Source organism: Malaclemys terrapin, chromosome 20 (genome assembly GCF_027887155.1).
Source record: "Malaclemys terrapin pileata isolate rMalTer1 chromosome 20, rMalTer1.hap1, whole genome shotgun sequence".
In the NCBI taxonomy this organism is placed as follows: domain Eukaryota; kingdom Metazoa; phylum Chordata; order Testudines; family Emydidae; genus Malaclemys; species Malaclemys terrapin.
This window is the reverse complement of record NC_071524.1, coordinates 18,264,123-18,291,121: the sequence shown is the minus strand read 5'-3', so window position 1 is coordinate 18,291,121 and position 26,999 is coordinate 18,264,123. Positions and strand designations below refer to the sequence as shown.

Sequence of the window (26,999 nt, the reverse complement as noted above, 5' to 3'; positions counted from 1 at the left end):
TGTAGTCTGGAGGCGATCGCAGCCCCCCAGGGGGCGGGCCGGAGACACCTGGAGCGGCCAGGTAAGGGACCCGCCCAGCCAATCCCAGCCTCCCGAGGCGTCCGAACCAGCCAATGGGGGCCGGGGCCGGGCGGGGCCCGCGGGCGGCCCGTGCAGACCCCAGGCGCCAACTTCTGAGCGCGGAGCCCGGAGCGGCGGTAGGTGCCGGGCCCCATAGGGGGGACCTGGGCTCCGGGGCTGGACACTCCCCCCGGCTCACCCCTTACCTGTGCCTCCCCCATGCCCCTCCCCCCAGCACTCCTGCAATGGGGGCTGCACCCCCCGGCTCACCCCTTATCTGTGCCCCCTGCCCCTTCCCCCCAGCACTCCTGCAATGGGGGCTGCACCCCCCCCGTTCACCCCTTATCGGTGCCCCCCCTGCCCCTCCCCCCAGCACTCCTGCAATGGGGGCTGCACCCCCCCCCGCTCACCCCTTATCTGTGCCCCCCGCCCCCTCCCCCCAGCACCCCTGCAATGGGGGCTGCACCCCCCGGCTCACCCCTTATCTGTGCCCCCCGTACCCCTCCCCCCAGCACTCCTGCAATGGGGGCTGCACCCCCCCCCGCTCACCCCTTATCTGTGCCCCCCGTGCCCCTCCCCCCAGCACTCCTGCAATGGGGGCTGCACCCCCCCCGTTCACCCCTTATCTGTGCCCCCCGTGCCCCTCCCCCCAGCACTCCTGCAATGGGGGCTGCACCCCCCCCGCTCACCCCTTATCTGTGCCCCCCGTGCCCCTCCCCCCAGCACTCCTGCAATGGGGGCTGCACCCCCCCCCCCCGTTCACCCCTTATCTGTGTCCCTGCACTCCTCCCCCCAGCACTCCTGCAATGGGGGCTGCACCCCCCCCCCGTTCACCCCTTATCTGTGTCCCTGCACTCCTCCCCCCAGCAGCCCTGCAATGGGGGCTGCACACACCCCCGGCTCACCTCTTATCTGTGCCCCCCTCTCCCGAGCACCCCTGCAATGGGGGCTGCATCCCCCCGGCTCACCCCTTAGCTGTGTCCCTGCACCCCTCCCCCCTTGCTGCAGTCTCTCCTCCCCCCACTACAGCTCCAGCAGTTGCACAACATTGAAGGAGGGGGAGGGGGGCTCCGCCCAGCTGGGGGAGGGAACAGCTTGGAGGAATGTGGGAGAGGGCAGAGGGGTGCGTGGTGGTAGGCGTAAGGTGTTGGGGGAGGGGTTGGGGAGAGTCGGGGATGGGGGGTGCAGCGGTGGAGAGGGGGGAACTGAGGGGGTGGGGGAAGGGTTGGAGGGGGGACTGGGGTTGTGTGGGGAGATGGGGCTGGGAGTCGGGGTGGGTGGGAGGGACAGTGGGGTGCTGGTGGGAGGGGGGGTATCAGGCATGACTCAGGTTTTATAATGTCCCGGCCCATTGCCGGGGGAGGGGCGCTCGTTGCTGGTCTGGAGCCTGCTTCCCGCAGGGCCAGGAGATGGGGCAAGCCGGTGGGCCCGCAGGGCCAGGACCCCAGGGAAACGCCTCTTGGCCCAGGGTGCGGATCCTCGGCGGGGGGGGGCTGCCCAAATAACGGAACGTTTCTGGGCACCTTGGGGTTGGCTTAGAAACCAAGCCAGAAGCCGAGATTGCTGGCCCTGAATGGCTGGCGTCTCCCGTCAGCGCTTGCCAGGTTTGTCTGGAGCCGGAGCCGGGAAGGAGGGAGCCAAGCGCCTAGATCCCCTGCGTATCAGGAGCGATCTTTGACACCCTTGGGCAGACAGCTGGTGGCCGAGGCTGGCCCTTCCTGCCGGAGTTGGCCCAGGCGGCCGGGCGTTCTGACCGAGCGGAGGGCCAGGATCCCGTCCCAGCTGGGTGGCGCTCAGAGGGACAGGGCTGCTTGTGCTGAGGTCGTTGTGTGGGCGAGAGCCCCTGTGTGGATGCCATGGTCCTGGCCAAGTCCTTTTGCCGGGGTGGTGGATTTCCCTCGGAACCGGGGAGAGCTCTCGCTGGTCTAACCTGCCCCGGCACTAACCGGGCTGCAAATCTCCTTCGTGTAGAAATGGGCCTTTCCCCTAATCAGGTTATCTCAGTGGAGCTCACTAAGCGCGATTAAACCCCCAGGTTCGCACCACTGGTGACCTCTGTGGTCTGGCCTGCAACCAGAACTGACGTGGACATTGCTACTTCGCAGGGGGGTGTAAAAACCTCCCGCCCCAGAGAGACCCAGCGGAGCCAGCCCAGCTCCCAGTGTAGACGCTGCTAGAGTGACAGTTGATCTCGATCCGCCTCTCGGGGTGGATTAACTACAGCGAGAGAGAGATCCCTTCTGCCGTGGGAGTGAGTGAGCCGGCCGACTGCCCCGCTACGCCCCTTAACAACTCCACCCCCCACGCGGCGCGGAGTCACGGTCCACGCAGTGAGGGCGACGCGGGGTCAGTGTAGCCGTCGTGTCACTTACGTCGACTGTTCCTGCCTTTCGGGCGCCGCTCCGCAATCCCCCGTGCTGCCGGCACAATCAGCGCCAGCGCTCCAGGTGAGGTGCACGCCGCCGGCACTGGGGGCTGCGTGTGGACGTGCACACGCGATGGACTGGCTGTGGCGGCTGGACGCCAACGTAAGTCCACCTAACTTTGTGGTGTAGACGTGCCCTGAGGCTAAAACTCCCCCTGCGGCGTTCCGCCCTGGTTGGTCCAGGTGCCTCCGTGCCTTTTCTCAACGTCCCGGCCTCGCTTGGCACCGTTGCCGCATGCCATTAAGCATCCTGTGTCTCTTGGGGGGCTGCAGCGCAGGGATCCCCGTCCCGGGTGTGTAGAAGTAACACGCTCTGTTGCAGAGACGAAGGGTCAGTGGGAGGTACAGACTAGACTGAAATAAGCAGGTGCCCTGTAGCATCTCCTGTGGCTAGTGGCTGATAAAGATTGTTGCCGGATTTTCGGGGGTGTGTCTGAGATGGTTTGTAGAAAGACAATGCTGCGGTTTCTCTAACTCACCCCCCCACACACCTCTTCCTTGCAGGGAGCGATGCCTGCGGGAGAGAAGCGCAAACTCTCGGCGAGGGAGGATGTCTCGAGCGATGCGGTGGCTCCTCAGGACGCCGAGCTGTCTGCGCAGCTGCGCCGGTGTCTCTTCTACACCACGGTGGATAAATTCAGGACGGAATGCGTGGCGAAAAGGCCTAACCTACACCACCACGTGCTGATCTGCAACCCCCTCCATCGAATCCGGGAAGAGAGGTGCCTGGAAAAGCGCCTCCTCCCTGGCCTGAATCCCCCGGCCCTTATGCATCCAGCTCCTGTCCAGCCAGAAGTTACCCCCCGTCTCTGGCCCGGGAGGTGACATCCTGGTTCAAGGCGGCGAGCCAGCCTCCGAAAGGCCCGGGCGACGCGGAGACAGCCTCTGCTGTCCCCGCCATCCTGGAGGCTCTGGAGCCGGCACGGGATGCTGGTGGCCCGCAGGACTCGCTTGCAGACCCCAGGCCTGCTGTGGAAGAAGCGGAGCTGGCGCGTCTCTTCGGAGCCGGCTCGTTCCAGAGCCACCGGCAGCCAGACGCTGGAGAGAGCCACGGGCTGGCGACAACGGGCAGCCGCTGTGCGGCTGAGGAACTTCGCCGGGGTTCGCCGGGAAACGCCGCAGCAAACCTGAGCCTGGGAACTGCCTTGGGGGAAGCGTGGCCACAGGCCGAGTTGCTGCTGGCTAGCGCTGAGTTTGCGAAACCTGCCGATTCCTTCTTTGGGAGCTTTGAGATCCTGGACTCCGGCTACCTCAGTGACCTGGCCGGGGACGATCTGTTTTCCGACATCGACACTTCGGGCTTTGAGAGCTTCGGGGCAGACGCGCCCAGCAGCCGGCAGCCCTCCCAGGCCAGCGGGGACCCGGCAGCGCCCTGCAACACGGCAGGGAGAGACTGGCATGACCTCGACCACCTGATGGAGATAGTCGTGGGCTCCTAACGCCACGCTTCTCCTGTCCGTTCTCCACGTCCAGACCCAGGCCGCTCCGATTCCCTGCCGAAGCGCTGAGGATAGTCAGTTACTTCTCCTCTGGTGCTGCAGGATTGGGTCCTGCCCGAGTTGAAAACTCCCAGGTACCGCAGCCGGTCGGCCCCGTTCCAACGCGCTGCTGCTGCCGAGTCTACCTGTGCCATTGCCGCCTCCTCTCTCCAGACGGTGCGGCAGGCTCCTGCCGGGGGTGGAAATTGGCAGCGTGGCCGATGTGACGTGTTTTGATGCCGTAACGCTAGTGCCGAGAGGGAAGCTGCATCTCGGGTCATTGGCTGCCTTCCTCCCTGAAACGCCCGGGCAGCGTCCGGCTTGCTTCACGCCGGGTCAAACGGCTCTCATCAGCCGGCTTGTAACTCTCAGGCCCTGCACATCGCAGCCTGCCTCTTGCTTTGCCGGCTGGGTCTACGTCCTGGTACGGTGTCAGATTTGGGAACCACAGGCTGGTCTCACTGAAGTGGCCTTGGGGCGTATTTGGGTGATAGAATTTCTCCCTCCACCTCCGCGGGGCTGGAGTCTCTCTGAGTAACGGGCGTTTACTCTTTTAATCTGTCGGCCGTGTTCAGACGCTCGGGTAGGGCTGCGGTGCGGCCCCTCTCCTGCCACGAGGCTGCAGGAGCGCTGCGCGGCTGGGTGGGGTTAGTCCTGGCATACTCGCACCGTCAGAGTGACAGCAGCTGATCTCCGGAGCGCCCTCGCTGCTGGCCTGCAGCGTCCCCTCAGCCCGCGGGCACCTGTCTGAGGCCAGAAGGAGCTAGGCTTGGCTGCCCTGAGACCACCCCTCGGTCCCTGCTCATGCATCCGGCTACCGGTCTCGCTGGGTTCAGGCAGCGAGCCGGCAAACAGCTGGGACTGGGGGGCTGTTCCCTGGATTCCTCTTCTGATGCTTCCCATGCAATTTGTTGGCCACAATGTGTGACAGACGACATACAGCCGCGTCTTTTCATATGCACACTAGTCAGTGAAAGTCTAGCTCCTTGGGTCTGTTTTTAATATTTTCCTGAGCGCCGCTGAGCTCCGTGCTCTTTGCAGCAGACTTTTGTCCGAAGTCTTGTCAGTGTTTCAGACCCACTCGTTTGCAGAGACGGGCCTGTTTTTTAAAATAGCGACGGACCTGTTTTCTCTCGCAGTGGGACCCTCCGTGCTCTGCCCCCGGCCGATCCAGGCGTGAACGCTGTCTGTGGAGAACGGCCAAGCTAGGCAGGCGTGATCATTGTGTTGTGGGGCCAATGCTGACACACCAGAGAGGGTTGTGACTCTCCCGGGCTCTAACCAGGTCCCTTTACAGGGTCTCAGGTTGGGCACACACAAGTCACTACTACAAGTTGTGGTTTCAGTTCTCTTCTGGAAGCCTAGAATGTTTTCGTGGGTTGCTCTGGTCGTATACCCCTGAGATCTTTGCCTGAGTTGCTCCAGGAAACCGACCCTGTTGTAACATGGTGCTACCTGTTACAAGCTCCTCTGGGGTGTAAACTGGGGGGTGGCGGCTGGGAATGATTGAGAGGTCCAGCTTCCCTGTGTTTGGCCAGAGTCCTGTCTTCTCATTAGTCGCAGCATGGAGAATCACGCCTGCCCTGCCCAAGAGACTAGCCCTTGAGTCTGATTTTTTCAGACGTGCTCAGCCCCCTCCCGGCTTCAGCCATCTTCCCTGGTGCTCAGGTGTTCAGCAGATCTGGGCTGATCCGAGGGGTGTCTGCACTCCCAGGAATCTGGCCTTAAGGAACCTGAAGGCCTGGTGGGTGTTGACGTTTCATGAGAATACACGGAAATGTGAGATTCGTGCCAGATGCACGTGCCTTGGAAGACCGAGCATTCCCGGGGAGGTTTGCCATGTGTGAGAGATGCCCATCTTGGTATACTGCTCGGCCAGGGCTGGGGGGCCACGGTAGAACTGCCCCTGTTCAGCGTTAGGATTATTACTCCGCTTTGCTATCAGCCACAGGCAGCGAACGCGCTCTGTCCTATTGGTGCCTGATGGTAACGGAACAAAACGCCGGCACCTTCTCCCAGAATACTCGGCGCTGTACAGAGATGTGTAGCCTGGCCATTGCAATCTCCAGCTGCATTAGCGACGGGACTCTCAAACTCCTGTTTAAATCGCGTTCGGCCCGAGTGCGGAGCAGGGCTCGGGGTGGAGAAGTGGATGCACAAGGAGATCTAGTAGCTTTTGTTCTTAACCGAAATGACGTGACCTTTAACTAAAGCCCTGGTGAAGCAACGAGCTTCATTTATCTTGCAGTGTTGTGTGCGCGCGTTTCGATCTGTAATTTGCCCCTTGCGGGTAACTGCGGTTTTTCATACCCGACAAGCTCAAATCATGCTGTAATCTGGGTATAAAGGATTCAAATATCAGTGTTAAAGCACCCACGTGTGGCTCTGCTGAGAAACTCTAGGGCAAATGCTCCTTTTGCAGATCGGCATAATTAAACTGGTCTGTAGAGTTGCTCTACCTGAATTGTTAATTGAAACTCAAGTCTCTTACACTGATTGCACCTGTCTTGTTAAACGCGATGGAATGAACGGTAGCGCTGTCTGCTCAGACAGATGGGCACATGTTGAAACAAACTGCTGGCAAAACTGGCAATGTAGGTTACTTTCAAAGGGTCACTTCTTTCCTTTCCTTTCCTTTGTGAATAAAGGTATTGGCTCCATGGAGGAGTGAGCGTTCTTCTTGCCCAGTGCGCCGATCACACGGGGGTGTCTGATGGGAGCTGCAGGGTTTCACTGGGGGTTAGACTAGGGATGGTGGGGAAAGGCTCCTTTTAAATCTCACTGAACTATCTAGGAAGGTTGATCTGGGGGCTGCAGGTAGGAATGGTTGGGCGGGATTCTCTGCTCGACATTCTGCAGGAGATCAGACTTGGGCGTACAAAACAAGTGACGTAGAAATGAAAGGCTCCATATCCCAGTGTATCTCCCGGTGCTCTCCACCCCCTCGAGGGGCCTGGACTAACAGTGTCCTTTAAATAAACAGCTGCCCTGTGCTTTCTGGCCGTAGCAGAATTTTCTCCTTGCCTTTTGAGCTCTGCTCTATCTCCTTACTACCCGAGCCCCATGTAGGAAGCCAAGTGATGCGCGAATCGGTAGGTCTCACATTTGCTTTCCTTTTGCGCACACGCTGTAGTAGCGCTGGCCACAGCCAGGACTTGTCCGCGAGATGCTGAGTGAAAAGACGAGGGAAGAAATTGCTCTATTTGTGGGACTTTTTCCCAAATCTCATTTGTGGTTTGTTTTCAGATTTTGCCCGTCTCGAAGCCGGTAGGAAATGGCTCTCCCCTAAGAACTGGTCTTTGCCTTTGCCCGGCCCCGCTGCTGGTGTGCTAGCATCTGGAAGCGATCGCTGGGCAGAGCGAGAAGTTCTTTCTGCTGCAGCTGGCCAGTGCAGACACAATAACTGCACGTCCCGGGAGCACCTGGGAACAGGCTGTCCAGGGCCAGAACGTTCGGGCAGCCGTAGCTCCCGCACAGCTAAAGTAAAGAACGGCTTGTGTGCCAGCCCTGCCTCGCCTCTGAGCCGGAGCCGGGCTGCCAGCACCCTTGGCACGGGACCCAGCAGCGGCACATCACTGTTCATGTTAGACCAGCAGCTTGGTGAGTTAACCCTGAAGGTCCCTGGTCTGCTGGGTGGGGAGCTCGTGGGATCTGGCCCGGGGCCTTGGGTCTGATCGTGTTGGAGAGAGACAAGGGAGGGGAAGGGATCTATTCGATGGGACCAGCGTGGGTGATGGAAGAGACCGGCGTTCCAGCTGCTGCAGCCCGGACGAAGCGCTCGGTGAAGGTAACTGGAGTGTCACTGCTCCGTACAAGGTGGGACGGATTGCTCTGCAAGAGGGTTAGCACCTTGCAAGAAACCCCTTGAAACGAGGGGGGTAATTAACTCCTCTGCAGTCACAGGCCAAAGGAGGGTTAGTCGGTTGTGGATGGTTTGGAATGAACCATAAAAGCAGCGTCTGGCGAGACCATGGCTTTGAGCGTCCAGCGGAGTTCTCATCTCTGGTTTTCCTGCGGGCCGAGCGGTCGGATGTGGTGGGGTGGCATGGGGTTTGTCTCATCCTTTTTCTGACACAGCTCAGGTGAGCACAGGCTGATTGGTGCAAAAAGTGACGTGTTTTCAAGATGGCATTTGAAAAAGCGACAGCGGCCACCTAGGAATCACTTCAGGTAGCCGGGAAGAGCTGGGCTCGGGAAGCCAGGAAAGCCAGGGCCATTGCATTAGGCAGTCTTTCCCCTGGATTTCCCCCTGCACCTGGGCTCAGGGCTCCCATCAATGCACCTGCTTCCACTCCCCGCCCAGGTCACCTGGTCTGGGGCGAGCCTGCTGTCTGACCGGCCTTTCCTCGCGGTGCCAGCCTCACGCCCGGAAACGCCCATCCGCCTGCTCCCTGGGGGCTAGACGCAGCAGGGCCAAGTGAATGGGGCCACCGGGTGGGGAACGGGGCGAGCAGGGTTCTAGGCACAGCGCCGGGTGCCTGGGCAAGTCTGTGTGCTTCCGCCCCCCACCCCCCGTCTAATCCATGGGGCCTGAGTGCTGCTTGGCAGGGACGTCTCCCGGCCGCTGGTGGTGCATGCAGCCGGGGGCCTGGTCTGCGCTGGAGATACTAGAGGGACGAGGTGGGGCAGGTGAGGCCTTTCGTTGGCCCGAGTTCTGGGGGTGAGAGAGACACTTGGGAGGCCCCGGGGGCGAGGGACGAGCCGGGGCTCTGGCCAGGCTGACGTGAGGCTGGTCCGAGGGGGATGGTTGTAAAAGGCTCAGGCGGGGGCCTGATGTGTAATGCTGGGCTCCGGACAAAGCAGCTGGGGCCCTGCCCCATCTCGGCTCAGGCCTGGCCCCTGTGCAGTCACAGGGCGACGCCGGCCCTTTCGCTTTCGCTTCTCGGCCCCGGACTCCTCTTTCACTTTCCTCTAAATCACAGGAATCCTGACGCTCAGCGGCTGCCCGGCCCCCCTGCCCATCGCGTGGAGCACCCTGCTCGGCGGGGCCCCTCACTGTGCTCCCCTGGGGGGGGGGCTGCCCGGCCCCCCTGCCCCTCGCGTGCAGCACCCTGCGCGGCTCGGTGGGCCCACCCTCACTGTGCTCCCCTGGGGGGGGGGGCTGCCCAGCCCCCTGCCCCTCGCGTGCAGCACCCTGCGCGGCTCGGTGGGGCCCCTCACTGTGCTCCCCTGGGGGGGCTGCCCGGCCCCCCTGCCCCTCGTGTGGAGCACCCTGCGCTGCTCGGCGGGGCCCACCCTCACTGTGCTCCCCTGGGGGGGGCTGCCCAGCCCCCTGCCCCTCGCGTGCAGCACCCTGCGCGGCTCGGTGGGGCCCCTCACTGTGCTCCCCTGGGGGGGGGCTGCCCGGCCCCCCTGCCCCTCGTGTGGAGCACCCTGCACGGCTCAGCAGGCCCACCCTCACTGTGCTCCCCTGGGGGGGGGGGGCTGCCCGGCCCCCCTGCCCCTCGTGTGGAGCACCCTGCACGGCTCAGCAGGCCCACCCTCACTGTGCTCCCCTGGGGGGGGGGCTGCCTGGCCTCCTGTCCCTCACGTGCAGCACCCCCTCGCTGTGCTTTGCTGGGAGGTGGGGGGGGGGGGACTGGAACTGCCCTGCCCCTCACGTGCAGCACCCTGCGTGGCTTGGCGGGGCCCCTCGCTGTGCTTTGCTGGGGAGGGACTGGAACTGCCCTGCCCCTCGCGTGGAGCACCCTGCGTGGCTTTGCTGGGAGGTGGGGGGGGGGACTGGAACTGCCCTGCCCCTCGCGTGGAGCACCCTGCGTGGCTTTGCTGGGAGGTGGGGGGGGGGACTGGAACTGCCCTGCCCCTCGCGTGGAGCACCCTGCGTGGCTTTGCTGGGAGGTGGGGGGGGGGACTGGAACTGCCCTGCCCCTCACGTGGAGCACCCTGCGTGGCTTTGCTGGGGGGTGGGGGGAGGGACTGGAACTGCCCTGCCCCTCGCGTGCAGCACCCTGCCTGGCTCAGCTGGGCTCACCCGTGCTGTGCTTTGCTGGGGGGCTGGAAGGGCCCTGCGTGGAGCTCCAGCCCTGCTCTGCTGGGGGAGGCAGGATACCGGGGTAGATGGGCCCCTGGGCTGGCTGGAGCAATGCTGGTTGCACTAAGGGGGCTGGGGGAGTGGGGCTGTTGAGGACTAGAGGAGAGGAGGGGGCGGGGCAGGGCATGCCCGGAGTCTCCTCCCCCCTGCAAGCCCCCCCCCCACCCCCCCGTCCCAGCCGCTGCGGGCTGAGCCCCGACAAACTCATCCCAGCCCGCCCCCTGCGGGGCCTGCCACTCAAACCGCCCGCCCCGCCTCTCGCTTGAGTCGCTTACGTCCGCTCTCTGTATGCAGATGAGCCGCTTGGCCCTGGCCAATCAGATGGCAGTGGGGCAGGGCCTCTTGGTATTTCCTTTCACACCGCCCCTCCCTCCAGCTGTGTTGATTCGGTCCCGTCCGCCCACTGTATGCAGATGAGTCGTGCGGCCGAGCCCCGCTATTGGCTGGCGCGCCGCTTCCCCCCCTCCCCCGGACAATCGGAGGGGCGGGGCCTGGCGCGGCAGGGCAGATATAGCAATTCCCGGTGGCCGAGTCGGTTTTGGAGCCGGAGGGGGGAGATGCCGGCTGCTGATTGGCTGCGCGCCGCGTTCCAAACCCCGCTGATTGGGCCCTGAGGAGCCGGGTATGTAAATGAGGGTCTGGAGGGGTCCGGCGGCGGGGCTCGCGCTGCCCCGGGACGGGATGGGACGGGGCGCGGGGGCAGCCCGGGGCCGGCCGCTGGGGGGAGCCCGGGGCCGGGAGCCGGAGCCCGGTGAGTCACCCGGGCCGGGCGGGGAAGGAGGCTCCGGCTGCTGCGTGACTCACCCGCCCCCGCCGCTGCTCCGCCCGCCGCGTGGGGCTGCCCCCCCCCGAGCAACGGAGACCCCCCCGGGGCGAGTCCCGAGCAGGGCAGCCCCCCATGCCATGCACGGAGCACTGGGGCCCCGGCAAGGGGCTGCAGCAGGCGGCCCCCCCAGTGCAGTGGGGCAGCTAAGGGACACTGCAGTGCCCGGATTAATGGGGGTGCCGGGGGGGGTCCACCATTGGGGTGTCCAGCTCCCCATTCTGCCTGCGGGGCCCAGCAGGAAAGCCCGGGGGCTGGGCTCAGAACTGGCCATGCCCCCCCCCAGCCCAGCTCCGGGCACTGACCTTTGGCTCCAGGGGCACAGCCCTCCTGCTCCTTAACACCCTCCGGCCATGGGACGGTGTAAAACGTGCAGCCCGAGCTGTGGGCCGGCCCCGTCTCAGGCGTTGGGCCCAGTCCAGGTTCCCAAGGGCGCAGAGACTGTGGGCGAATGGCTCTTCTGGCAGGCACAGGACACCTGGGTTCGCTTGTGTGACCTGTCTGAGCCTCAGTTTCCCCATCTGTAGGCATTGCTCCGTCATGTGCAGGCTGCCTGGAGACCGCTGCGTGCAAAGCCCTCTGTCACAGCACGGGCATTAGACGGGTTAGGGTTCGTTCTCCTCTCAGCCGCTTCAGGACAGGACCAAGACACCCTGCCAGGGGGCCTGGGTGTGGGGCAAGTGGGTCCTGCTGCTACTGCGCCCCGGATCCACACATGTTTAAAACTTTCTGGGTCTGATTCTCCGTGTGCCCGGGGCACCTGCTTGCCTCCCTGCCAAGCCAGTGCCAGGCGCTGCCGGTTCAGCCTGGCTGCAGCTGTGGCCTAGAGGACAGAGCAATTGTCTGGACCTTAGGAAACCTGGGTTCTAGCCCTGGCTCTCCCTGGCCTGCTGGATGACCTTGGGCAAGTTGTGGTGCTCTGTGCCTCAGTTTCCCCATCTCTACAATAGAGAGGATGTGGTACAGGCCTCCTCTGTAAAGTGCTTTGTAAAGATCCCTATTTGTGTAGCTGTAATTCTGTGTCCTGCAGTAACCGCCCCTAGGAAATCAAGCCCTGTGGCACGGTATACACATATACGGTATCAGTATGTTAGTTCTTTGGGGCATTTGTCCCGGGCCCTGCTCCGAATACCAGCGATTAATAGGGATAATATGCCATCCATGATTACTAATAATTTATATTAGGGTAGCACCCGAGGGCTCCAATCGGGCTCTGGGGCCCATCACACCGGGTGCTGCACAGACCCTGCGGGAGATGTAGCCCCTGCCCCAAGAGCTCCCCGTCTGGGTAGACAATGCTGAGAGGGGAAACTGAGGCACAGAGCAGGGAGGGGGTGTGCTCAAGGCCACCTGGGGCGGAGCTGGGAGTGGAACCAGCCCTGTGACCTGCTCACTGGTTCGAATGCTGCCTTGGGTCCCGGCTGGTGCTTGGTTCGTATCGAGCCCTTCGGAGGCAGGTGCCTGGAAACCATGGGCTGTGATTCATCTGTCATCCGCACGACACCATGGTGTTAGTCACGTTGTGTCATCTCCATGACACGCAGGGGGGCGTCTCTGACACAGCAGCTCTGCTGCATCCCACAGGCCATGATCCCAGCACAGGGCCTGGGGCAGGCGGTGTCAGGAAACCCCCCTTGCGCCCCTGGGTTGGGGGTCGGGGCGGTGTCCCCGGGGCTTTGGCCAGTACTGGTTCGGGGGGAGCCGGAAGTCCAGATTCCCGCCCCACTTGGGCTCTGTGCTTTGGAGTGTGTGGACACCCCTCATGGGAAGTCAGGGAGAGGAGCGGGACCCAGACTCCTTCCAGGGACCATATGGCCCCATGCTAAAAGCTATACAACCACGTCCCCTATACAATGCCGGCACACAGGAACTGAACAAACACCCCTCCCTTTAGGAAGGGCAGGCTCTATAGGTCAGTATAGACACCCTCCCCAGGCTGTATAGTTCACTATTGACTGACGCTCCCTCCCCCCAGTCCAAGCCGGTTAAGGGCCGGCCTGGTCTCTCTCCCTGCAGGCCCCTCTCTGGAGTTTTCCAGCCTTGGCAGCTCCGGCAGGGGGAGGAACCGCAGAGAGGCCTCGGCTGGGGGAGGCTGAGCCAGATCCCGTCTCCTCCCCCGCCGCCTGGGAAGAGAGCTCCAGAGGGAGGGTGTCGGCCTGCGGGAGAGGGGTGTGCCCCCCCTTTCCACTGTAGGGAGCAGATTTTTGCTTCCCGCAGGGGACTGGGGCTGTCAGACACGGGCCCCCTCTGGGAAGGGCTGCAGCTCAGTGACAACAGCACAGGTGAGTCCCTGGGTGCTGCTATTCCGGAGTGACAGGGGGAAACTGAGGCACTGAAAGGGGGTGGGTCTTGTGCCCAAGGGCACACAGGGCAGCCGTGGCAGAGCTGGGCTAGAACCCAGCGGTCCTGACTCCCAGCCCCCTGCTCTAACCACTAGACCATGCCTGAGTAGTGTGACATAAACTGAAACTGGGTCACCAGTCAGCCCCGTCCCTGAGGCCCGGCCATGCTGGCCGTTAGCCGTGGGGCAGCTGGAGCAGGACGGCTCCGTGCTTAGCCCAGCTCCCTGCCTTGCCACAGACTCTCTGCAGCTTTGGGCCTCAGCTCCCCGTCTGCACCGTGGGGCTCCCAGGCCCGTCCTGCCCCACAGGGGGAGACAGACCTGCGCGAGCCGGGTGCCGGCAGCTGTGCCCAGCCCGCGGGGGCCGAGTGTCAGCAGGCGCCCGGGCACGGGAGCGGGTCTCGGAGGGGCGAGAGCGGGCTGGGAGGAGTTAAATACCCTTCCCCCCCCCATGGCTCCAGGGAGCTAATCCCTCCCTTGGGGGGGGTGTTGCATCACCAGGACAACCAGGGATGGACGAGTCTCTGCTCACGGAGTTGTCCCGTCCCGTTCCCCCCCCCAGCTGCCTTGTGTCCACTGGGACTGAATAATAACACTTGGGAATAGGACCCAGGCGTCCTGGCTCCCTGTCCCCGCTCACCAGACCCCACTTCCTGACAGAACTGGGGAGAGAACCGAGGAGTCCTGGCTCCCAGCCGCCCCCCTGCTCTAACAACTAGACCCCACTCCTCTCCCAGAGCTGGGACGAGAACCCAGGAGTCCGGGCTCCCAGCCCCCCCTGCTCTAACCACTAAACCCCACTCCCCTCCCAGAGCTGGGGAGAGAACCCAGGAGTCCTGGCTCCCAGCCCCCACTCTAACCACTAGACGCAGCTGCACTCTCGGAGCCGGGGAGAGAACCCAGAGGGCCGTGCTGTGGGGCTGGGCGTGCTCGGGGCTGCGGGCCGGTGGGACTCACTGTTCCCGTCTCTGTTGCAGAGCCATGCTGGGCAAAGGCGTGAAGCGCCCGCGCGGGGAGATGGAGGGCGGCGAGCCGGAGCCCCGAGACCCCGGCGCCGCCCCGGCCAGCTCCTTGTTCAACATCTCCATGGTGAAGCTGCACCAGAGCCTGCGGCGCGTGGAGCCCAACCTGCGGCACTTGGTGCTGGTGGCCAACACCTTGCGCCGGATGCAGGAGCAGATGCAGCGGGAGGCGGGGGGGCCGGCGGCCCCGGACAGCCCCGAGGCCCCGCCCGCGGTGGATTCTCCTGCCCCCGTCTCAGACTCCAGGGACAGCGGGCTGGAGCCCTGCCGGCCGCCACCCTCCGACAAGCAGGGGGACGATCTCCTCCTCTCCACCATGGACACCTCCATCTCCGCCATCCTGGAGGACCTGGGTCAGGTGGAGGCGCTGAGCCCCGCCCGGCCCGAGGAGGAGCAGCCGTTGGCCGGCGCGTCTGGAGCCCGGCAGGAGCCGGCTAGGACCTCAGGCCCTTGCTTGGGCCCCCTGGAGCTGCTCAGCTCGGCCAGTTACCTGCTGGAGGACGGCCTGGAGGACATCTTCGAGGACATTGACACCTCCATGTATGACTGCGACCTGTGGTCGCCCACCAGCCTCTCCGGCTTCAAGGCTTTCTCCGGTGCGGAGGACTCGGACAGCAAGGTGCTCGCCGGCGCCGAAGACCGGCTGGACATGAGCGACCTGGACTACCTGATGGACGTGCTCGTGGGGGGTCACGCGCTCTGAGGGCGGGGGAGCAGAGGGAGGGTGACAGTATTAAATACCCCTGCTCTAATTTATTAGGGGCCCGATCCTCAGCTGTCAGTGGTGCTGGCTGATCCCTGCTGCAGACCCGGCCCTATGTGCCTCGGCCTGAATGCTCAGCCAGGATCGGGACCCTCTGCCCTGCCTGGGGTGGTGTCGGCCCCCTGAGGAGTCCCGTGCGTAGGGGCCTCCCTGGTCAGTGCGGAGCTGGAGTAATGGCCCTGCTCCCAGCCCCTGACGTCGGGGGTGGATCGGGGGGGTGGCTGGAGCACACTGTGCTGTGGTGTTCTCAGCTCCCTGGGGCCCATAGCGGGAGAAGCAGCAGTTAGAGCAGCCCTGAGGTTGCTCTAACTGACACCAGGGCTCAGAGTACGGGGAGCACAAAGGAGCCTTAAAGCCACCGTAACCCCCGGCCCAAGAGCAAGAGCTGAGAATGGCAACATGTCCAGTAAGCCCCTCCCCACTGCCCTGCCCCGTCTCGCCCCCAACCCCCATCCTAGCTAGATGAGCTGTGGCAGGGGAGGGTAAGAGGCCGTTTCCTGGCCCGTGGTGGCTCCAGGTTGGGCTCTGAACGGTTTGGAAGTAACTTATTGTCTGAGCGACGGGGAGTGTCGGAAGCTCCTGAAAAGCCGCTGTGAACTGCTGTGAAAGGAAAATAACAGCCCTGGCTCTGTACCCCGATCCCGCTGCCTCCTTTCCCCCCAAGCCCTTCCCGCCGCCTGCCACGCCAACCTCAAGTCCTGGGTGGCTGTGTCTCATCTGCTCCTCGTTCCTTGGGGCTGTTCCCTGGGTCGCTTAACTGCGGGCTGCCCGGTGCCCCCGCTCGCCCCTGGCCCGGAGCCCAGCCGCCCGGCACGCACCAGCCCGGAGCCCAGCCGCCCGGCACAGTCCCGGAGCCCAGCCGCCCGGCACAGTCCCAGTGCCCCCGCTCGGCCCGGCCCGGAGCCCACCCGTCCGGCACGCACCCAGTGCCCCCGCTCGGCCCCGGCCCGGAGCCCAGCCACCCGGCATGCACCAGCCTGGAGCCCAGCCGCCCGGCACGTGCCCGGTGCCCCCGCTTGCCCCTGGCCCGGAGCCCAGCCACCCGGCATGCACCAGCCTGGAGCCCAGCCGCCCGGCACGTGCCCGGTGCCCCCGCTTGCCCCTGGCCCGGAGCCCAGCCACCCGGCACGCACCAGCCCGGAGCCCAGCCGCCCGGCACAGTCCCAGTGCCCCCGTTCGGCCCGGCCCGGAGCCCACCCGTCCGGCACGCACCCAGTGCCCCCGCTCGGCCCCGGCCTGGAGCCCAGCCACCCGGCATGCACCAGCCTGCAGCCCAGCCGCTCGGCACAGTCCCGGTGCCCCCGCTCGGCCTGGCCCGGAGCCCACCCGTCCGGCACGCACCCAGTGCCCCCACTCGGCCCCGGCCTGGAGCCCAGCTGCCCGGCACGTGCCCGGTGCCCCCGCTCGCCCCTGGCCCGGAGCCCAGCCACCCGGCACACACCAGCCCAGAGCCCAGCCCCCCGGCACAGTCCCGGTGCCCCCGCTCGCCCCTGTGAAGCTGGCTCTGGTTCCAGGGGAACCCTCACATCTGACAAAGAGCCTGTTTGGAACCCCTTCAATTGAGCCCACCAGTGCTTGACTGTAACAGCAGGACTCCTGGGTTCTCTCCCCGGCTCTGGGAGGGGAGTGGGGTCTCGTGGTTAGAGCAGGGGGGCTGGGAGCCCGGATGCCTGGGTTCTCTCCCCAGCTCTGGGAGGGGAGTGGGGTCTCGTGGTTAGAGAGCAGGTGGGGCTGGGAGCCAGGACTCCTGAGTTCTCTCCCTGGCTCTGGCAGGGGAGTGGGGGCTGGTGGTTAGAGCAGGGGGGCTGGGAGCCCGGATGCCTGGGTTCTCTTCCTGTCTCGGCCCCTGACTCACTGTGTAACTCTCAGCAGTCACCTCCCACTCTGGGCCCAGTGGGCGATGACTGTCCCCTTCCAGTCCCGCTCCCGCCCGGCGCTTTGAACCCAGGCGTCCTGCCTCCCACCCCTGCTGGCAGCACAGCCCTTTCGGGGGCCTCAGAGGGAGGGGCTAGCTAAGAACAGGAGGGTCTTGTCAGCACCCCCTGGGCCCCCTCCGCCCCCCATGGGGTAGCAGCCGCTTCAGCCGGGCTCTGGACGCAGCCCCTGGCAATGTGCAGTGGTTGGGCTGGGGTCGGCGGGCGCCCAAGAGCCCGGGGTCTGCACCACAGCCCCTCCGCCGGCTTCCCGGGCCTGGAGCGTCCCCAGGGACCGTCGCCGTTTGACCGGCCCTACCCACTACCCCCTCTCTGGCTGTGCACTGGGGCTGCTGCCGCTCCCCGGGGACGCACCGGGCGGCTCTGCCCCACGTGCCCGCGCTGCTCGGGGGTTACCCGCAGCTGGGACTTTGCCCGTGGCCGGCGGCGAGGGGAAAGAGGGTGGATCTGACTCCTCGCCGCCCGGCCCGGCTGTAGGACAGAGTTCACCAGCGCCTGCTGTTCCCGGGCAAAGCCGGGCAGATTTCGCCGCCAGCCTTGAACTCTGCTCCCTGGCGCTGAGCAGGTGGGGCCCGGCCATGTGCAGTGGTCGGGGCCGGGGCCGCTCCGCGGTGCTTTGCCTGGCGCCGAGCAACGGACAGCCCAAGGCGCGAGGGCCTGGAGCCGGCACCGACGCAGCCCCAGCTGGGGGCAGCTCTCCCGCCCTCCCCACTTCCCGGGGCTCCATCATTGGCCTGGGAGTTCAACTGCTGAGCCTCTGCCTAGCTCCTTATTGTCTGTAGGAAACTGACCCCCTCCGTCCCAAAGGTCCCATCCTGGGCAGCTGCCGACTCCTGCAGGCTCCACACAGCCGCCCGCTTGGCCCAGCCCTGGGTTCAGCTACTCGGTCATTCCCAGCGCCTGCGTCCTTCCGCTAGAGGGCAGGAGGAGCCGTGTCAGAGCAAGGGGGGGCAGCCCCTGGACAAAGAAAATCAGCAGAGACTCTTCTCCACATGGCAAACACCCGTTTTACAATCTTTTACCCATCAGTGGGGGGCCCCGTCGCGCCGGGCGCTGCCCAGACCCCAGCCGAGATCAGGGCCCCGTCGCGCCGGGCGCTGCCCAGACCCCAGCCAAGATCAGGGCCCCGTCCCGCCGGGAGCTGCCCAGACCCCGGCCGAGATCAGGGCCCCGTCCCGCCAGGTGCTGCCCAGACCCCGGCCGAGATCAGGGCCCCGTCCCGCCAGGCGTTGCCCAGACTCCGACCGAGATCAGACCCCGTTGTGCCGGGTGCTGCCCAGACCCCAGCCGAGATCAGGGCCCCGTTGCACTGGGCACCGCCCAGACCCCAATTGAGATCAGACCCCGTCGCGCCGGGCGCTGCCCAGACCCCAGCCAAGATCAGGGCCCCGTTGGGCTGGGCAATACCCAGACCCCGACCGAGAGCGTGTGACAGAGCCAGGGTCTGAGTCCAGCGCCCGGCTATTCGATGCACACTCGAAGCGGCACCCTCCCTGACCAGGAAGCAGCAGCCCTGCAGGAAATGACAAACCCTCCAGAAATGACTGTCACCCATCCACTTCCCGGAGCGGTGGAGCCGGAGCAGGGCCACGCCTGCAGTTACCGCTCCCCCGCCCCCACCTGGACCCCGAAGCAGCACTCACACTGGAAATGGGCGGGTGCTAGAGCTGGAGGCCTGGGGCGCTGGAGACGGGGGTCTGTTCCCAGCTCCCTGGGTGACTGTGGATGAGTTGCTTTGGGGCCGCGTGGGCAGCGCTCAGTACCCACTGGGAGCTGGTCTCTGGAAAATCAGTCCCTCCATTCGCTGGGCCTCATTCCCCTCTGTCCTGGGGGTGATGCCCGGAGCACCCAGCACCCGCAGCCATTGGGCGTTTACAAACTTCTGCCCCGTACGTTCACAGGGGGAAATAAACCATCCCAATTCTATTGTGTGAGAGCTGGTCCTGGTCCCGCTCCCAAAGAGCTTACAGTGAGTGTGTGCGGCGCCCGGCGCGACGGGCCCCTGATCTCGGTTGGGTTCTGGGCAGCGCACAGCGCGACAGAGCCCCGATCTTGGCCGGGGGCTGGGCAGTGCCCGGCGTGACGGGGCCCTGATCTCGGCCGGGGGTCTGCAGACACTGCCCCATTCTCCTGACCCCTGGGAGAAGGTGGGTCGCTCCCCGGGGAGCCGAGCGCCCCGGGGGTGCAGGCCCGGGCACTGGCTGAGCGAAGGGTTAAAGGCGGCAGCGCAGCTGGGCGGGGCCGGGCCGGGGCTAACGAGGTGCTAATTGGGCTGGGGAAGGCACCGAGCAGGGTAGCAGGAAGCGGCTCCCCAAGGTAAGAGCGGCTTCCCCGCCCCGTGTCCCTGCACCCGGCTCTGCTGGGGGGCGTCGCGCTGGGCACCGCGGGGAGCTGGGCGGGGCCGTCGTGCCAGGCGCTGCACAGACTCGGTCCCAGAGACTTTCCCTGCCCTGCAGAGCTCCCGGTCTGACCAGACCAAGGCAGGTTCATTCTCCCCCACGTGACAGGAGGGGAAACTGAGGCCAAGCAGATGCCAGGACTTCCCACGGGTGAGTGGCATGAGTGGCCGTGTCTCCTGTGTCCCAGCCCGGAGCCTCTGTCCCTGGTCCTCCCATGCGGGCGCCCAGCAGCCAGCCACCTCCCCTAGCCACGAGCTCACATCCTGCGGTGTCCTCCCGCTGCCCGAGCCCCGGGGCCACGCCCTAGTGGTGTGAGACTCCCGGAGCAATGGTCCAGTCTGACCACGGCTCCGCAGGGGCCTGGCGCGTGACCCAGGGGCGTCGTTACGCTCAGGGGGCTGCGAGTGGCAGCAGGTGCCCGTCCGGTGGGGCTTGGCTGGGTGCGTCTCTCTGATGCCTGCGAAGGGACTTTGCACGGGGGCACTGAAAGCGCCCGCTGCCCTTGGTGCATCAGAACTGCCCTCGCTCAGGGCTCGAGGTCGGAGCGAGACGCTGGCTCAAGCCTTCCAGGATGGGTGACGGGTCACAGCCCTGGGCTCCTACCTGGCGTTGAGCCTGGCCTGTCCCCGGCGCGCACCCATCTCCCAGCGCACGGGGCCAGCTCTCTGCTGAGCCTGGCTGGGCGCAGCGGGTGGCATGACTGTGGCAGGCGCACTGGCATTGTCTCGGGAGCTGGCTTCAGTCGCTGTTCTGTGCCCACTCTCCCCAGGCCGTGCGAATTCCCCTGCGAACCCACACCATTCCTGGCCTGGCGGAGATGAATGCCCCATTCTCTCCATGCCCAGCTGCTCTGGGCCTGCCACACGGGCCGTGCCCGGACCTCGCACCCGGGCTCGTGGCTTCGAACCGTTTCTGGGCTCTGCCTGACAAGGCGCTTGGACTCCCAGGGGTGCTCCTCACGCTGGGGGGCTGCTTCTCCGCGTGGCTGCAGAACAGCAGAGCCCTGCAGGCCTCCTCACCCCGCCCAATCCCCGGCACTTACGAGCTGCAGGGAGCCCAGGAGTCCGGGCTCCCAGCCCTGGCTCTAGGCACCCTGCTCCGGGCCTCCCTCTGCAGGGACTCTGCTGGGCGCTACCTCCCCCCACACCCCATGCACTGGCAGCTCCGCCCCTGCTGCCCCGGTGAGTTTGCCAGGTGCCTCCACTTAGCTACCTGCAGGGCTCTCCTTGGCCCCGGGCACGGCACGTGCTGTGACCCTGCCCTGCTGGCCTGGGACAACCTGGCACCAGGGTCCCAACAGCCTCCTGCCTGGCCCTGCGGCAAGACACCCGTCTCCTCGGACCGGCCTTGGCGTCCGGGCAGGGCTGCTCTGGGGGTGCCAGGAGGGCTCCCGAAGGTCCCCGAGCAGGGGGGGCCTCTGCCTGCAAGGGGCTTTCTCCTCCCGCAGCAGTGCTCTGGGTGCCGTGCTCCTTCCAGCGAGGGGACTGTGACAAAGTGGGACTGTTCTTAATGTTTCCTCTGAATACTGTGTGGGTGCCTCAGTTTCCACTATGCATTTCTTAAGTCTCTACGTGGTGGGGAAAGGCCAGTACGCATAAATCACTGACACGCTGTCTCCCTGGCAACAAATGGCCAGGGCCCCTTCCCCCCCCTGCAAGGTAATAGCTAAAGGTGAACAAAGAGATCAGGTGACCTCCTGGCCCAGGAAAGAGACAAAGCCGGGAGAAGGAGGGGCTGGAGGGGGTTTGAGAGTTGGAGCTACCTGGGGACTAGGAGTGAGGGCAGACGTGGGTGTCTGGCTCTCTGAACCCCAGAATGGACCCGGCCGAGGGGTCCCGTTTGCTGTACCTACAAGCTCTGTTTTAGACCGTGTTCCTGTCATCTGATAAACCTCTGTTTTACTGGCTGGCTGAGAGTCACGACTGACTGCGAAGTGGGGGTGCAGGACCCTCTGGCTTCCCCAGGACCCCGCCTGGGCGGACTCGCTGTGGGAAGCGCACGGAGGGGCATATGCTGAATGCTCCCAGGAGAGACCCAGGAGGTGAAGCCATGTGAGCTTCTTGCCCTGAAGACAGTCTGCTCCGAGGGAGAGGAGGCTCCCCAGAGTCCTGACTGGCTTTGTGGGGAGCAGTTCCAGAGCATCGCCCGGGGACTCCGTGACAACTGGTGGCAGCGGTGGGATGTACTGCACCCCGTGAATGGCGCTTCTTGCAGTAAGTGACTGGGGAGCAGTAAAACAGAGGGGGGATAACGAGGACCAAGCGTGCTGAAGCTCAGAGAGGGACGGTTTCAGGGGGCGATTAACCCCTAGGAGTGTGTGACCAGTGAGAAGGACTGTTGGAGTAACAGGGTCCCCCTGAGGACTGCAGTGAGCAGTCTCAGGGGCGGAGGAGCTTGCCGCTCGACCTGGGAGAGAGAAGGACGTTTGCAGTAACGGTCCCCTGGGGATTGCAGCGAGCGGTCCCAGGGCGGAGGAGTCTGAAGCTCGACCCTGGCAAAGAGGTGGTGACCACGAGAAGGGCTGGCACACTAGGGGTTCTTCCTGGAAACTGTGGGGGAGCTGAGAGCACACGGGCCTCTGAGTCCAAAGCAACTTGGGAACAGTGAAGTGATGGCCTATCACCATCTCCTCAAGAAGGACATTGTGTTCCTGTGCAAAGAGAGGGTGACGCATTGGGAAGTTCACCAAGGCCCAGTTCATCGTGCAGCTGGAGGACGAGGACCGCTCTAAGGAGCAGATTCCTGACCCAGACGGGGCTACAAGAGGATCTGGGAGCAGCTGGAGCAGTAGCCAGGCATCCCCGAGAGTCTGGCCCCCAACCAGACAGGGGTCTTCACAATCGGGTTCCCCATCAGGGGATCTGAGACAGATGGGACTGGAGCTGAGTCCGAGAGAGCGAGAGGACCGTGAGAGAGCGAGAGCCGAGGAAAAGCGGCAGGAGAAGCAGCGGCAGCATGGACTGGCGCTGGTGGAGCGGAGAGGCATAGGGGGCTCCCCAGGGGTGAGTGGGGATAGACCCCGGGCTGCCAGTTCCACAGGGAGCTCGACACTAAATTGCTGCCCCGGGTAAGGAGGGGGGGGATGTGGATGCCCACCACACGGCCTTCACGCAGGCGGGTGATTTGAACCAGGGGGACCCTGCGGAAAAGCCCCGGTATCTAGCTCCCTTGCTGGGTCCCAAGGCCATAGACGCTGTCAGCCAGATGGGTGGGGTGGTGGACAGGCTCCCACTCCTGGCCCAGCCCTATATGTCTGTGTGGAGTCTCCTGGGCTCAGGCCCCTCGGACCCCCAGGGGGAGCGGAAGGTGGGGGTCAATGGGGGGACATGCCTGGGGTGGCGAGACCCTGGGACAGAGAGAACTGTTGTCGGGCCCCGGGCGGTGCAGCTGCAGGTGCTGAGGGGCTGTGTGACCTGGGTGAAGGTCCCCGGGACGAAGCCCCTCGCCCTGCCTATGGCCCGGATCCCTGTGCAGACCCAGGAGGGGTCGGGCTGGCTGGTCGTTGGGGTTCTCCAGGATATTGGCTGTGAGGTCCTGTTGGGGGGTGACTGTGTCTCTTTGGGACAGGATCCAGGCCCCTGCCCCTGTAACGGCCAAGGATTTTAATTTGAATCCCGCTAACCAATTGGCTAAGAGGGAAATGGTCAGTGAAAATGCAAATGACCTGGCTGGCAGGAGGGAGGGGCTGCTGGACTCAGGATACCTGCCTACCTGTAACCAGACCCCTGGGGCTGAGTGGGAGGGAGAGATGCTCCCCGCCCCCCTGCACACCGGAGAGGGGGCTCACGCTGGCTCTGATGCTGTAAGGAGAGCAGAGAGCTCGCTGCCTGCCCCCACTGGGACAACAAGGACAGTGCTGGGCATGGTGGGAGCTAAGACCCCAGCTGAGTGGGGGGACACAGGCAGGGCAGGTCGGCTGCCATCCAGGTTTCCCTGGTCCAGACGTGCTGCTGGGAAGTGATTACACAGCAGGGAGGGAGCTACCAGGGACAAGGCTCAGGGAGGCTGTGACCCCAGGCCCAGCCAGCGAGAGGGAACAGGTCCCACTCCCTCCCCCAGCAGCTGAATTCCCGACCGAGCTGCAGAGGGATCCCTCCTTGGAGAAGCTGAGGGGACTTGCTGGCCACAGCGCTGCAAACCCCCTTGGGGACGGCTGCAGGGACAGAGTCCTGTGGGAGAAGGGATTCCTGTACCGGGTATGGGCTCCCCAAGGGGAAGTAGAACTGGGGGGAATCGGGAGGCAGCTGGTGGTGCCCCAGGAATCCACAGGGTTCTTCCCGTTCGAGCTGCTGTAGGGAGGAGAGTGAGGGGACCCCCGGACCCGGAAGGGGAGGATTGGGAGGAGAAGGGGGAAGACCCCTGGGTGGATCTCTTCCCTGAGGTGGGAGCCAATCTCCCCATCAGGTGTTTCCCGTTCAGAGTCACTGGGAAAGCAGCCCAGAAGCTGGAGAGAGAGGTCAAGGACATACTGGCTTTAGATGTGATCCAGCCGTTCAACAGCCCCTGGGCCTCACCCGTGGGGCTGGTCCCCAAGGAAGATGGGATGATCTGGTTCTGTGGGGACTATTGGAAGCTTAAAGCCATCACTGTGTCCGATGCCCACCCCATGCCTAGGCCTGGGGAGATTCTAGACAAGCTGAGGGGGATGGAGAACGTGGCCCTGGCGTACGTCGATGACGTGTGTATCTTTAGCCAGACCTGGGAGGAACAGGTGTCCCAGGTGAAGAGGGGGCTGGGCTGCCTCAAGGAGGCAGGACTGACGGTAAAAGCCGAGAAGTGCAAAGTGGAGATGATCAGAGATTGGCCCATTCCCCAGCCCAAGAAACAAGTCCAGGCCTTTATCAGGATGGCGGGGTGCTACCAGAGGTTTGTACCCCACGTTAGATCCCTAGCTGCCCCCATCCCTGAGCTAGGTGAGAGGGGTAAGCCAGACGAGGGGGTCTGGACCGAGCAGGGACAGAGGGCTCTCTGTGCACTGAAGGAGGCTCTAATCCAGGGCCCGGTAAATCTGGTAAACCCAGACTTTGCCAAGCCCTTTGCAGTGTTCACCCACGCCTCAGACGCAGGGCTGGGCACGGTGCTGATGCAAGCCGATGCTGAGGGGGGAGCCACTCCAGCGGGTACCTGAGCAAGAAACTGCTGCCCTGGGAGCAGAACTGTGCGGCCTCAGAGAGGAAATGCCCGGCCATGGGGCAGGCCCTTAGAAAGCTGCAGCTGTATTGTTTTGGGCGGCGTCACATGCAAGGGGCTGAGGCCGAGCTGCTGGGGACAGAGACACCTGGTCAGAGGGTGGCCAAGGTCCAGATGGGGGCTCTTAACCGAGAGCTCGAATTGCAGCCCTCCAGACTGGAGCGCTGGGAAAAGACCCAATCTCAGTTTAGACCCCAGGGGTATTGGGCTGGCAAAAGGGTACAGGCCGCATAAACCTTCCCACATGCAGCCTGCAAGCGCCATCAAGCACAACAGACCCACGGGAGGATGTGAATCTGGAAGGGCCTGGTGTAACTCCCACCAAGGAATGGGAGATGATGGGGCATCCATGGGAATGTTGGTGGGTTCGAACTTCCCTGGGTCACTGGCTAAAGTGACCTCGCTCAGTTCGGTCTCGAAGGGGGGAGAGATGTGACGAAGTGGGACTGTTCTTAATGTTTCCTCTAAATACTGTGTGGTTGCCTCAGTTTCCCCTATGCATTTCTTAAGTCTCTACGTGGTGGGGAAAGGCCAGTGCGCATAAATCACTGACACTCTGTCTCCCTGGCAACAAATGGCCAGGGCCCCTTCCCCCCCTCCCTGCAAGGAAATAGCTAAAGGTGAACAAAGCGATCAGGTGACCTCCTGGCCCAGGAAAGAGACAAAGCCGGGAGAAGGAGGGGCTGGAGGGGGTTTCAGAGTTGGAGCTACCTGGGGACTAGGAGTGAGGGCAGACGTGGGTGTCTGGCTCTCTGAACCCCAGAATGGACCCGGCCGAGGGGTCCCGTTCGCCGCTGTACTTACAAGCTCTGTTTTAGACCGTGGTCCTGTCATCTAATAAACCTCTGTTTCCCCGGCTGGCCGAGAGTCACGTCTGACTGCGAAGTGGGGGTGCAGGACCCTTTGGCTTCCCCAGGACCCCGCCGGGGCGGACTCGCTGTGGGAAGCGCACGGAGGGGCATATGCTGAATGCTCCCAGGTCAGACCCAGGAGGTGAAGCCGTGTGAGCTTCTTGCCCTGAAGACGGTCTGCTCCGAGGGAGAGGAGGCTCCCCAAAGTCCTGACTGGCTTTGTGGGGAGCAGTCCCAGAGCATGGCCCGGGGACTCCGTGACAGGGACACCTGGGCGGCTCCTCCATTGCCCTGGGCAGTGGCTTCCCGCAGACCGTGCCCAGTGTGTGGGGCAGGGCAGGGCCCAGTTCCCTTGTCGGTGCGCCCGGCCGAGTGGCACTCACGGGGGTCTCTGCGGGAGCTGCCAGGCCTGGCACGTGGGGGTTGGGGGCAGACCCAAGTGGCTACTTCCTGTGTTCTCGTCTCTTGTTCGTTACACACGACTGGCGTGCGGCGTCCCCTCTGCGCGGGTGGGAACGGCAGCCCGGGGCGCAGGAGGGCTTGGGGTCGGGGCCGGAGGGACTTACAAGCTGGACCTGCACAAAGTGCTTCTCTAAGGAGTGAGGCAGGAGGGGTAGGGCCTCGGACGCCTGGGTTCTGTTCCTAGCTTGGCCGCTGTCCTGCAGGGGCTCATGGTCAAGCTGCTTCCCCACGCTGAGCCTGGCGGTAAGGACCTGCCCTCTCTGCACAGCCCAGTGCCCGAGACGCGCCGCACTCGGCTGTCTCGGCGGAAGGCCCGGCTCGGGAGCGCGGAGGACGTTCCCAGCAGCGCCTGGCGTTACGTCCAGCCCTGAGCGGCACGGCTGGAACTGGTCATGCCGCAGGGAGCCTTGGGAAGAAGGAAGGTGACTGAGGCGTTGCTGCCGCGTGTGCCCAGGGGAAGGCCGGCAGCGTATCTCTTCGGACACCTGGCTCCGTGGAAATAGGCGCTGTACGTAGATGGTGATCTGAATTGCGTTACACCGGGTTTCCATTAAGTTTAACAGCTGCCCTCGTTACTGAGAAAGGTCAGAAATAATTAAGCTCTGTGATGGAACCAGGCAGCTAAAACAATCGCAGCCTCCACCCAAAGCACGGGCACACCTGAGCGGAGGGGATTTGGCGGCTGGTTATTGTTCCCTGGAGGGGGTGTCTGTGGGAGAAGCTGCAGGAAGCCAGAACCGGCACTGGGAGGAATGGGGCTCTGAGCAAAGCCGCCCTTGAGAGCGTTTTTGGGCAGAGTGCTGGCTGGGAAGGGGCTTGAAGCTCTTTGCTCACGCCGTCTCCCGGTGTTTTACGCCTGCTGCTCTGTGAGCGAACAGACATTGCCAAGCATTGTGTCACCCAGTTCCTCTGAACCCAAACAACCTGCTAGCCCTTGACTGTGGGCGAACTGCCCGGGCCCGAAAGGGGCATCAGTAGCACACTGTCCTCGCCCCAAAGAGCTTGAAAGAAAGACGGCCCTGGAAGGCTTAGCCGTGTGTTAGGGGGTGCACAGAGGCCCCGGGCTCTGAGGCTGTGAAGAAGGGACGTGGCTGGAGCTGGGGAATTGAGGGAAGCGTCCGGTCCCGTCCCGGGGTTTTCCAGAGGCTGTCTCCTGGCGGAAGCAGCTCCAGGAGGAGGATGTCCTGTGTTTACAATAGCTGGGCAGGGCTCCTCTCCCC

At 64.2% G+C, this 26,999-nt stretch overlaps 1 protein-coding gene and 1 pseudogene across 6 annotated transcripts; both read left to right on the top strand.

The window, feature by feature from the left end:
• The first annotated feature begins 164 nt into the window (after positions 1-164).
• Positions 165-5,414, top strand: LOC128826498 (SERTA domain-containing protein 2-like; annotated as a pseudogene).
• Positions 5,415-7,224: 1,810 nt separating this feature from the next.
• SERTAD1 (SERTA domain containing 1) lies at positions 7,225-15,582 on the top strand. Of its 6 annotated transcripts, none has more exons than XM_054009812.1 (2): positions 7,225-7,563; positions 14,136-15,582. In XM_054009812.1, exon 2 carries the CDS (start codon positions 14,140-14,142, stop codon positions 14,881-14,883), a length of 744 nt encoding a protein of 247 aa, XP_053865787.1. In that variant the 5' UTR covers positions 7,225-7,563; positions 14,136-14,139; the 3' UTR covers positions 14,884-15,582. The 6 variants fall into 6 exon arrangements, with proteins under 6 accessions (XP_053865787.1, XP_053865784.1, XP_053865789.1 ...); XM_054009809.1 differs by lacking the exon at positions 7,225-7,563 and adding an exon at positions 7,584-7,779; XM_054009814.1 differs by lacking the exon at positions 7,225-7,563 and adding an exon at positions 7,689-7,750.
• The last annotated feature ends 11,417 nt before the right edge of the window (positions 15,583-26,999 follow it).

What these genes read in the sequence shown, in the direction of transcription:
- SERTAD1 (XM_054009809.1), top strand. Translation starts at nt 7,679, where the DNA reads ATGGGACCAGCGTGGGTGATGGAAGAGACCGGCGTTCCAGCTGCTGCA. An exon ending in GTGTCACTGCTCCGTACAAG is followed by an intron (nt 7,780 to 14,135) that starts GTGGGACGGATT and finishes TCTCTGTTGCAG; the next exon opens with AGCCATGCTGGGCAAAGGCG.